Source organism: Ambystoma mexicanum, chromosome 8, assembly GCF_040938575.1.
Source record: "Ambystoma mexicanum isolate Mex_15411 chromosome 8, UKY_AmexF1_1, whole genome shotgun sequence".
NCBI lineage: Eukaryota > Metazoa > Chordata > Amphibia > Caudata > Ambystomatidae > Ambystoma > Ambystoma mexicanum.
This window is the reverse complement of record NC_090929.1, coordinates 420,688,010-420,700,683: the sequence shown is the minus strand read 5'-3', so window position 1 is coordinate 420,700,683 and position 12,674 is coordinate 420,688,010. Positions and strand designations below refer to the sequence as shown.

At 43.6% G+C, this 12,674-nt stretch overlaps 1 protein-coding gene across 4 annotated transcripts in view; it reads right to left on the bottom strand.

The window, feature by feature from the left end:
• The window catches only part of MTOR (mechanistic target of rapamycin kinase), a 2,476,747-nt gene that overhangs the window by 2,433,612 nt on the left and 30,461 nt on the right, over positions 1–12,674 (bottom strand). For 3 of the 4 annotated variants that reach the window (XM_069609933.1, XM_069609934.1, XM_069609935.1), the window contains 2 exons: positions 5,973–6,052; positions 3,854–4,006 (listed from right to left, as the gene is read on the bottom strand). In XM_069609933.1, the coding sequence (XP_069466034.1) occupies positions 3,854–4,006; positions 5,973–6,020 (201 nt within the window). In that variant the 5' untranslated portion in view covers positions 6,021–6,052. The remainder of the gene's footprint in view (positions 1–3,853; positions 4,007–5,972; positions 6,053–12,674) is intronic. The other variant, XM_069609936.1, reaches the window with a different exon arrangement.

The following is a 12,674-nucleotide window of genomic DNA, read 5'->3' as shown; positions in this document are numbered from 1 at the left end:
AAACAAACAATCTTACTAGGCCTTGTGTCATTCAGATCATGCAAGTGTGATAATGTAAAGTGCAGGGGAGGGCAGAGGGGAAAGTGCCAGGGGCAGGGGAGTGCAATAAGGGCAGCATTGCTCCGAGTACATGCAGCCAGGGCAGTGTGGCTCTGGGTAAGTGCAAGGAGGCTGGGAATGTAGGGTTACAGTTACAGCTCCTAAATGCGTGGAAGGCCCAGAGGCAGTGCAGGGGCGACTGGTCTTCGAGGAGGGGCCTGGTACCCACGGAGACTGAGGGTAGCCAGGCAACCAGTCAGCGTGGCAGACAGGTAGGTCAGCAGGGGAGAGAGAAAGCAGAGACGAAAAGCAAGGTCTTGAGTTGCTTCTGGAACTTCAGGTGGTCCGGCTCAGGTTTGAGAGGGGGCAGGGAGGCCATTGCAGAGCAAGCCACCTGCAGAGGAGAGGGATCTACCCCCCAGTCCCTGCCCACTCTCTGCCTGGAGAAGCGTCTGACCCTCGGAAGTGACTGAGCGAAGGGCTCGAGAAGGAAGGTGTTCTGGAAGAGAGAGTTGGATGTAGTGTGGGCCTGGCCTCAGAAAGCAGAGATACGGTCCCTGGGCTTGAGGCCAAGGACACGTCTTCCAGTCCTGTTCTGGATTAGTTGCAGAGGGCGGAGAGTAGAGGAAGGCATATTGAGAAAGAGGCTGTTGCAGTTGTCCAGCCTAGAGAGAACCAAGGCTGTGGACACAGTGAGCTTCTGGGGGAAAGTGAGAAAAGGAAAAATACCTCTGAGAAGGTGCAGCTGGTGGTGGGCCCTCTTGGACAGGTCTGTGATGTGATGTGAGGAGAGAAGGAGAGACTGGAGTCGAAGATGTCACCAATGATGAGCATAAAGTGTTAGTCCACAGAAGTGATTAGTTATCCAAATTCAAGACTGTGGAACCAAAGCGTTCATCCTTGTATCCTAGCTTTGGCAGCAGACAATATAGTGATCGTGGACAAATCATCCTATTGCTCTGTTTGCCATTTCACATTCTGGTGGCATTGTTTTGCTTGTTACCGATCTTTCTGTTCATATAGGCCATTTGAGAGGAATCATTCCAATTTTGCACAATATGCGTCCATAACATTTTCTTTTAACAAAAAATGTTATGTTGGGTTATGTGAATTGTTAATGTTAAAAGGACATTTGTACCGTGCACTATCACCACCGGAGTGGTCCCCTGGCACTCTGGCGGATCTGAAAAGGAAAGGAAGCAGGGTGAGTGAGTAGGACAGAGCGGGAAAAGTGCAAGAGAGCTGTGGTGTGCTGTTGGCAGCTTCAGTTTGGTTAACACCGCACGCTGAGCTTCGATGCGTTTTTCAGTTGGCATCCATCGTGTTCTGTTGTGCGAGGCTATGTGCAATTTCTTTTGTTGTTGCAGTGTAGCGAAGTGCGTGCGGTTTGGTGTGCTTTAGAGGTATAGTTGTCTTTGGTTAGAGTTTGAGAGGTGTATGCAGAGGGGTAAGATTGCTTAGTGGGGTTGGTTAGTGGCATCGCTAGATGTGACGCATGCTAATCTTCACAATTCTTTCCCGATCTGGTGCCTGCTAATCTCCACAATTCTATCTAGATTTGGCGCATGAATATCTCCACATTCCTTTTTAGATGTGGCGCAAACTAATATTCACAAATCTGTCCGAATGTGACATAAGCTAATATTCATAAATCTGTCTAAATGTGATTCAACCTAATATTCACAATTCTGCCTAAATTGACGCAGGCTAATATTTACAATTCTACCGAAATGTGGCGCAAGTTAATATTCACAATTCTGTCTAGATCTGGACCAATCTAATGTTGACAATTCTGTCTAAATGTGGCACAAGCTAATGTAAATAAATCGGTCTAAATGTGACGCAAGCTAATATACACCAATCTGACTAAATGTGAAGCAAGCTAACATTTACAGTTCTCTCTAAATGAGGCGCAAGCTAATATACACAAATCTATCTAAATGTGAAGCATCCCTCTAATCAAGGTTAGATTCAACACATACACTAAACAAACTGACAGGGAAAATCCGACAGTTTATGCCACCTGGCCCCATGAATAGGAGGAGAAAGATCTAGAAACAAAACCCAAATCTCCCCCAAAACTCCAATAAGAAAAGGACTTGTCCTCGGTTCGCAGAGACTCGAAAGTCCCCACAAGGTATCCAGATGGCACCCTGCTGCAAGTAGCGAATAACACCCCTCAGGCTACCTCTTTACAGCATAATACACATGCGTCAAGAGGGAAGAATAAAGGCACCCCTCGGCATATGGTATAACGTATTAGAGAAATGTCTAGGAAACTACACAGTTCTATTAAGAGGGATTATATCAGTTCACGGTAAGAACTGGAAAGAGGTAAAGTGCAGAAATTGCAGATTTGGCAAAAATGCCAGCTTCACATCTTAACCAATGTGCGATCCTTGGCATCTCATTTAATCTTGTATTGCCCAACCTGTTAAAAGTGCCAGTCCCCAAAGATTTCAAAATTGTCAGCTCTTCAGAGTGATTTCGTTCTCAGGGTAAGCTCTTTAAAAAAAAGCATTACTCATGGTTTCACTGGCTATAGTGTTGCTGCATTTATAATAATAGTGAACACATCCACCTGTTCCTATGCTCGCTAATAGCAACACCAGTTGAAAACCATGCCCCTCTTCTAATCTCAGTCTGTCTTGACACAGACACCTTCTTAGCAGCGTCTAATGTGCACCCACTATATCTCTACAGTATGTGTACTTTTCTCCTTCCTTTAAATTGGTCTCCTGTATTCATTCTTGAGCACTTTTACAGTCTGTGAGGCAGCTGAGCCCTCTGTCTATTCTGGGTTGTGGGCACTTTTTCATACAGTGTGTTTCCTACATTTATACTACAGCCTGTATACCTTCCTCTTGGCAGCTATTGATAACAAGCATTGGCAGGGCAAACAGTTTGGGCTTTTGTATAGGTATGGGAAATGCACTTTTCAGTCACAACCATAGTGGTATTAACTGGTCATTGATTGTAGCAGGTTACACAATGGTGCGAGTATCTGGGCATCTAACAGCAGTGCCTGCCAAATGCCTAATACAAATACACAAGACAAAATGTTTGGCTTTGCCAATGCGTATTTTAACAGGCCTTCAGTGAGGGGCACGCACAGTGCTTATAGAGTGGCTGAAGGCAGACCGGGTTAGACCTTTTTATTACACCAGTAGTAGGTTTAAAGCTCCAATTAAGTCATTAACTTGCAGAAAACCGCTTTTTAAAAACTGGCAGGCACTTTGATCACACAGTTTGATGGTAAGGCTTGATTAAAGCGAGCTCAAAGAGTTCCCATGATGAGGTGTTTACGGCTGGGACGGGCAAGAAGTGGGTGGGAATAGCCATATGAATTAGCACGGCCATAGGCAGTCACTTGGTGGGCACATAAACAAACAACGCCTACATGCTGTTTCCCCCTCCTCATATGCCATTCCTCCCCATCTGTACTCTAATGCAATAGTTTCAGCTTATATAATAGCCCAAACTAAAAATGGGTCCTGTACCTATGCTAGAACACAAGTACCCTTGTCATGGACTGATAATGCTGCCCTTGAAATGCGACTTGTTAATATGATTACAGCAAGAATTAAGACGGTAATGAGACTGAAAGAGTCTACCCATACTTTGCTGCGAGGCAGCATATCAAGCTATGTGGTGTGATCAAATTTCTTTAGTTCCGTTGATAGGCCCAAAGGTGACCGTGCCCCGGGCCCCAAAAGAGCTTAATATGACCCTGCTCTCCACATTCTTGCCTGTGCCTCTCATGCTCACCACCATTCTTGCTTTCTTCCCTTCACACTGCTAGAGTCACTCTCACCTCTCGTAGCTCTGTAGTCACATAATGCTGAAGATCCTTTGCTGCTTTTGCACGGGCCTCTTCATTCCGGCTCCGCAGTCCACTAGCAAACTGCTGCAACATTATCATAATGCCCGACATGACAGCAGAGGCTGGCATGGCGGCCGCCAGAGCCTATGGGGGGAAAAACACATACATGTAACTATCAAATATGCCTCCAGAAATCGTCACACTAGTGAAGAGGTGACCGATTGCCATTTTGGCAAAAGAAAATGTACACACAACAGTATCTAGCACTGTAAATTTGATTAACAATTGCATTGTCCCAATGGATCAAATATTGTCCTGAATGGACGTCTAGTCCCTCGGTGAACACGCAAAATGGCTTTCTTAGCAGCACAAATCATGCCCAAAAACGAGGTGAAGATTCAAAGAGGAACTTTCATGAATTTTGGGCTTTTAAAACATTGAAGGAATTACCAGTAGCGCCTTGGAGAACACCACCATACGTGCACAAAAATGTTAAATTGCCCCAAAATTGAGCCCTGCAGTTTGCTCCTGGGGGCGGTCAACTTCCCCACTTGAACGAGTAGAAAAGAGATGGAAAGAAATCATGAAGAAAGGAAAGTGAGACAAGTAGATGAAAAAAGAAGGAAAATAAGAAAATTTGAAAAGAAGAGAACAAAATCATGAAAAAGAAAGGAACAATGAAAAGAGAAAAGAGAAGAAAAAGGAAGAATAGAAAGTAAGAAAGGTCGGTGGAAATATGGTCAGTATAGCATTACAAAATAGCATTATACAATAGTGGAGATCTGCAAAAGATGTGCAGCGTGAAAAGGAACTTACCCGATCGTCTAGAGTCTCAGTTTCCCTCTCCCTTCCTTTCTCTTGAAAATGCACATATCTCTTGAATTCTTTCATTCCTATACTGTATCTGCCTTTCTACTATTGTTCTACTCCCTTTGTTAACCTGCCCTGCCCAACCCATTTTTGCGTTTATGTTTATATTCTTTTATTTTATCTTCTCACCTTGTTCTGCCATTAATACTGTGTATGTAACTGCCTCCATTATTATTATGTATGTATCCACTGTGATTCCACATTGTAATGCGCCCAGATACCGCAGGGTGTGGTGTGCTCTTTAAATCAATAGAACAAACAAAACAAACCCCTTGCTCCCCTCTTCACACCATATCTGCTGGAGGGAACTACTGCATCTATATCTATGCAGGAGGCAGTGATCCTATTTGGTACCTAAACAAAATCACCTCCTTCGCAGAGACCATGCTAATATTAATCTAAAATGTTTAAAACTGGCAAAAGTTATCACCAGGAAGCTTATGAAGTACAAGTGGGACGAACACAGGACTTATACACTCAGCTGACTTAGATAAATGTTATCCTGCGAACAGCCAGTCTCGGTGATAGAGAGTTCCACTACAACTTAAATGGGAAACATGGGGTTGGTGCGGCATTAATTCTGTTAACAAGGAGGCAGGGCTTTTAAATGTTCGATACGGGGGACACATATGCCATCTAAAATCACACTGGTTTAAAAGTTGAATAGACAGTCCACTATTAGAAGTGGAGAGGGGCATTCCCTAACAAGCAGCAGCATCGTGGGGACTGCCAACTGACCCGCAACATAGGGAAAAAAGGGAGCTTACCTCATTGGTGTGCACAAGAACATCCTGGAACACATTATTAGTGTGATACCACAAACATTTGCATTATCGATTAATTTGATACTGAGAGGAATGTTTCCATTTGTGGTCAGATATTAATACAGAGCTCAAAGGGAAAACATGCAATGTTACAAGATGTTTCTATGGGTCAAGGCATTTAAAGGTTCTTAAAAAGAAGGAAAGACGCCTGAATCACAGCTCCTCCGATACGTATTGAATTCTGATAAATACCATAGCCTGGTTTCTAGTTTATATGGGTTAGCTGAAAGTGGCACAAAACGGGAATGGCCACCAGCTGAAGCAAGAGTAGAGAAGGAACTGTAATCAGCGACACTTGATCAAAATGCCCGTTAGTTCTGAAGGGTGTCAATTTACAGAAACAACTCAATACACTTCAAACTATAGGAATTTGTCTACACTTTAAAGAAACTCCCCAAAAATTGAACTTGGAATACCTGAAGTTTTTCGTAGGTACTCGGCTCCCAGAGCTGCCTTGTTTGCATCTTGTATGGCTATGCCGGGTTTTTCATAAGTTCTGGCGCGCAATTATAGAAATGATGAAAAAAAATGTTTGGGTTAAATTTGCCTCTTAACCCAGTCAGTCACTTGCATGGAGTTTAGGGAAATATTTAAAAAACAAATAGAAAACATGCTCTGCTTGCTACAGTGCTTGTTAGGAGATGAAGGGCACACTGTAGGTTTAAAAAGCAGTTTACTGTAATTAAAATGGAAGAAACATGGAGAACTTACTGTGTGGCATGTGCTGGATGGGGGACATTTAGGATCTCAGTATCTCTCTTTGAAGTACTAAAGCATTGTACCAAACCCTCGCCCGACCCCGCCGTACCAGCAACTCAGGAAAAATGCGACAGACTCGATACATTTTTATTGAAAAAATAGACAAAATCCGAGAGACCATTGAATCAACCTCTCAAAGCATTAGCATCCCCTGCTGCCCGGCATGCACACTGCCCCTCTGGATCAAATTCTCTCCTTTCTTTCCCTTGGATCTCCTAGAAATGATTGTCTCCCTCAAACCTACTTCTTACCCTGACGATATAATTCCAGACTGCATCATTAAACAATTGACGGGCCCGGTGCTCAATGAGTTCCTCAGCATCATCAATGCCTCCCTTGCAGAAGGATCATTCCTGGAGACTCTCAAGACTGGTCTCATACAATCTCTTTTGAAAAAAAACACCCTAGGTCCAGACGACCTGGTCAACTATAGGCACATTACAAACCTCCAGTTTATTAACAAAATCTTGAAAAAGGTAGCTGCTACACAACAACTCGCCAGAGTAGAACAACTCCACCTCCTAAATGAATATCATTCTGGGTTCCTCCCCAAAGTGTAGCATTGAGACAGCCACCATCCAGGTGGTGGATGATGCTCTCCAAGTCATGGATAAGGGCGGCTCATACCTCCTCAACCTCTTGGCTCCATTCGACACAGTCAACCACCACATCCTTCTCTACCTCCTTGCTGACAGAATAGGATTCTCTGGCACTGTTCTGAATTGGTTTACCTGCTACCTCTTATGCAGTCACCAGGCTGTCCCGATGAACTTATTGCCTTCTAACCGACTCCAGGTCTCCTGCGGAGTCCCCCAAGGCGCCATCCTCTCACCGATCCTTTTTAACTTTTACATGGAGCCTCTGGGCATTCTATTCAAAGATCCCAATATAGCCATCCACCAATACGCAGACGATAACCAGTTGTACATTAGAGTAAATGGCGCGCAGGATATCATTCGTCTCCACAATTAGCTAGCTGCCACCCAGTCCTGGATGTCGACTGCCTACCTCAAACTAAACGCATCCAAGACTTTCGTCCTCACCCGTCCACCCGCTAAAAACAACTTGTCCAACAATGGCTCAATGATATACACCTAGAAGGATTTGATCCACAATTCTCAGACTCAGCAAAATCGTAAGCCTTCAACAGCAACCTTTCGTTCCAGAAACACACAGCCAAGAAGGACCAAATAGCCTGGCTCAGAATCTCTACCCTTCAAAAAATCAAACCCTTCATCCTGTCGCAGGACTTCTGGACCGTAGTGCAGGCCCTTGTGGTCTTGCACATCGATGGGGGAAATGCGCTCCTGACATGACTACATGCATCATCTGCAAAACAGTCATGAGTAGCACACCAGAGTACCTGGCGGCTAAGCTTCAGGTGGCATACGCTCCTCGCGCAGCAAATCGACCAACCGGCTTCAATCACAACTCGTCCGCAAAGAGGACCCTCCAACAATCCTTCTCTTGTCATGCACCCACCCTCTGGAACTCAATCCCAGTGTTGGCTTGGAATGCCCTCACAATTCTCCAATTTCGCAAATGTCTCAAAGCATGGCTCTTTCAACAACACTGGACCAAGGACTCGTTTCAATGGTTGCACATTTCGATGCACAGACCTCATAGTACTCGGCTACAGTTAAAACATGCCAGCTACCAGCTGCTCTCGAGCTAGGTCCACACTTTAAACAATAAAAATAAGTAAACTGTATGTTGGCAGTGGATTGGCATCATATACTGGGAGATGGCCAACATGCAAAAAAAAATTACATGCAAGACCAGAGTATCATCCGGTACACAGATCAGAAAATATCAAGACAACTTTGATAAATGGAATTCAGATGCAAAGGTGTAACACATGCAACGTGTAGGTTTTAAGTACAGGTATAAAGCAATTATGTAATAAATTCCGAAATGTGTAAACAAAGAAATCCAATGGATAAGTGAAGGCAATGGAGATTTTGAGCCAAGCAAGGCTTAGTGCCTGATCAGAGTAAACAACAAAGTGCTGAAAAGGATATATAGACCAATCACTCGATGCCATACAAAAAGATGGAGATGAAACTATGGATTGCCCATCATATTAGGTTTCAAAAACCTCTGCAGAGTCATTGATCGAATGTGAGATAATTTATTATTGGACACAAAACTGTTGATCCAGGACAGGTGCTCATTGGCCCAGTAAATGACAGCCACACAGCTTTAAAGAAAAGGGCGCTCGTAGGGGAGCAAAGACATGGAAGGAGTATGAATGCGATACTTTCACACCCCATTACGTATCTTTGTGTTGAAGATTATTCTCTGCTTCCACACCCACTGTGTGGGTCTGTCTCGCATCACTTGCCTGGCAAGCAATACCAGTTCTCATCCCTCTTAAGTGCTTGCGATAACCTAGCCTTCAAACAGAGGCAGGAAGCAACACAAACCGGCCTCGGCAGCAGCAGCAGAGTGAACCAGACTATTGTGAAGCTGCATCTCACTGCATGGGGTTTCATTAAAAAAAATACTGGTCTGATGTCCTTGTCCCGGCTGCACTAATTTAATCAAGATAATACCAGTGTTCATATTTTCATGCAAAACAGTGTTTCGATACAACAGTCATAGAATCAAACATGGGAACATGTGAGAACCAAATTGTGTACGACGCACGTGAGAAGAGGCAGTTTAATTCCGTACAATGTGTGTTTTTAGTAAATATGTGCACTAACGCCCAACAGTGCTCTCTTAGTCGATAAAGTAGGAGGGAGGGAGAAGGGATAGAATGCGCAAGTATTAGTAAAGAAAACACGAAACACGACATGTGATCTGAAAACACATCAGGACACTGCATTCTGCTGTCATATTGGGAAACGCAATTTGTTTGATTAAAACACATTCTGTTTCAATGTAAATTCAAACAGGCATCCATCATATGTGAAAACGCAACCCCATTATTGTTTTGTTATAAAAAGGGGATGGAGAGTAACTTGTGGCCCCTTTCATATGAAGGGATTGGCACTCTTCTTTGCTCTTCAGTGTGTTAGCGGATAAGGGTTACATCTTACAATTGGGAAGTTAAGTCTGGAAGTTGACGTGCTGTTTAAGACCTCTGCAACCAGGAAATATGGGGCTGTTTAGTGTAAGACTCCTCCCCCATCAGTGTTGTACTGCACGAGATAAACTGGACTGATGGAACATTGGGGTAGTTTAGCTTGTTAGATTTATAAAGTGCCTCGTGATCAGGGATCCAGGTTCACAGCGGCCTGTTATATGGTAAAAAAAAAATAACTGCGCAAACACAATACATAATTTGAAAAAATAACTCGTAGTAAAACAAGTAATTCTCGGTAACATATGAAGCCCTGATATAAGGCATATGACCAGGATTTAGTTAGGCGGAAATAAAATAAGTTTTCAGATCTTCGTGAACATTTGTTTTGAGGGGCAGGATTGAAGGGAGATCGGGACTGTAGAGAAACCCAAGAACTGTAGGCATTTAACACCAAAGTTGTGTTTGGCTGACATGGAAACCAGTTGATGTTCCCTGGAGGCATACAGATGCCTGGTCAGTTGATAAGTGGAAGGATTTTCCATCGGCTAGGGGAAACCACCCAGCTTTTTCCAATTTTCAAGAGTGCAAGTTAACGGATTCTGCATGGTCTGCCTCACTTTCATAAAGCGCTTTATGCCTTGCAAAGTGACGTTAGTGGTTTCTACCTGGGTAGGCACGACAGGCCAGATGGTGCATACATTAATCAACACAATCTATGTTTAAATCACCTATGTATACCTTCTGCTGTGCATCAGTTGATTCGTATAACAGCAGTTGTTAGGTCACATGGCCACCAAATGTGAAAGCATATGGAGCATATATAGAAAGGGGAAAGTGCACATGAATGCTGAAAACAGTCTTCATATAACTATCCTACAGGTTGAGATTCTGGAATGCAGGCATCAGAGGCAACAGCTTAATCCTGCAGCTCCTCACCCTCTCCTGCATCTACCATTATAAAGGGATTATGAATTCAAAGAAGAAGAATGAGACTGCTGAAAACCCGATCCCTAAGAAATCCAAACAAACCCCAGAGATGGATGAGATCCCAAGCCCTCAAGATATATATTTCTCTCCTGATGAAAGTTGCCCAGGATGTAGTGGAGGTGAAGTCAACTACGGCGGAGCTCAATTTGAAGGTCTCTCAAATGGATACTCGAGTTTCTGCCTTGGAGAGTGGCTCTACTGCTATGGGCACTGAAATTGCTTGCAGTTTTAGAGCGTATAATAATCTGAAAGAAGAGCTGCAGAAGGAGAAAGGACGGACTCTGGAGCTGGATTTGAAACTGAGATGCAACAATGTAAGACTTGTGGGGATTGGTGAGAAAACCAATGAAGATGTATCAACCTTGGTGATTGACATTTGGAAAGAGGGCTTCAGTTTTGACCGTATCACCATTGCTGACATTGATCAGGTGTACAGAGTTGGAAGAAAAGGAGGTGCGAAAGCCAGACAGATCCTGATCACTCTTATGAGCACCAGGATGAAGGAAGATATTTTGAGAGCTGAAAGGGACAAAGGAAATGCCTATTTTAATGGTAACCCTATTTCGATGTATCCGGATTACCCGAAGGAAAACCTGGCGATTAGAAGGTCTTTAAAAAATGAGAAGGACAAGGCTCGGCTTTTTGGGGGTTAAAGCGATCCTGAATAGGGCCAACCTTTTATCTTTATATCTGCCTGAGGGCGTGAAAGTTACGTCAGACCCTAATGAGGCAGTGACTTGGTTAGACTGAAAACGCCATCCAACATGGAGTCTTATTCTGGAAGTTATGTCATATATGCTCTCCCCACTGATACTTTTATTTTTATTGATGGTGTGCAAATGTAAATTATTGAGAATTGGACCCAAAATGGCGCTGACCCGAGAATACAGTTAAACATTTGGTTTTGGCTTGGAACGATTACCGGAGCTGTTGTAGATCTTTGAATTCGCCCTCGGGAGCAGTCTTTGTGATGACGTCAACGGAGCTGTATTTCATGATACGAAGATTGATACGAAGCTTACACTTGAAGACCACATCTTTGTGCCACGCATCAGAGTCAGCTGATCTATCCTTTTGCGGCACGCTCAGTTTCCGAAAGGTGATCCCGCTGAGTGCCTGCATTATCATCTTGTACAGTTGCTAGAAATGCCCTGGGAATATGGCCTTCTCCTGGCAATGTTCGGGACAGGACAGTAACGATCGCTTTATGGTGTCACTGTCCCAGGCTCTCATGACGGCCCATCGGAATTTGAAGAGGCAGTGGTATGATCTTGGAACGGGACGCCTAGGATCAAATCCTCTCCCGCTTCCTAGCTATTATGTACACGCTGGCTATAAGCTTTTGACATCCTCTGATGTGAATTTTGTGATCATTTTTGCTCTGACCTTTTTGGTGTGGCATTAATTATACATGTCGGGCATCTTGAGGTGGAGGGGGAAATATGAAATATATTAGAGAGTATTGTTCCTGTTGGATTAAATAAGAGCATGGTTATCTTTGTATTGCACCTGATCTATGGAGCATGATGAAAATGCACCTTTTTTTAGCAAGCCTGGACGCGGGTGCATGCACAGTATTGCTAAAATGTTTGCCGAGATTCACTGAATTGTTTGTGTTGGTAATATTGGTTGTACCCATATATTTAATATTTTTGACGTTGGGATGCAGACAGTTACTTTGGACTGAGGTTTCGCTCACTAGCTGCTTTGCATATCAATACTCATCAATATCAATGATCGGGGGAGGGAGGTTGGTTTTAGAATTATTTAACCATCTCCAAGGCTGTTTTATTTTACGAGCTGCAATTTCAGGAATTGACAGGTTTAGGCTTCGAGGGAATGATGTTCTTTGCTGACCATGTATGCATGCTAACTTATGAGGAGGTAATTTATAGGGGGCGGGGGTGGATGTTGGATGGGGCTTAGCCTATTCACTAATATGATCATACCAGGTGCGGGTTTAATCAAATTATTGGATACTGTTATGTAGGGTGTGCTCTAGTTGAAAGAGGTATGAGTGATTCACTAGCCAATTCATCTGCAGAAAGAGTATAGCGAGTAGATATGTTATTCCGATAGAACTAGTGGTTTACGGATGGATGGCTCTCCCTAGTGACTCGTGGTGAGAGCACTTTCTGTATTTCAAAGGTGTATGCTAGGTATGCTGTAGCTGGGAATTAGGTTGATGTTGGGCTGGCTTGGTTCAAGGTACTCGGTTGGGTTATATTGGGGACTAATAGACTGTATTTTGGCCTTGAGTGAAATGAGTAGTGTTTTGTTATACATGTGGTCTACACTTACAGAGTTGGGGTGGTTCGTCTGCACATTTGAAGGGATTGGT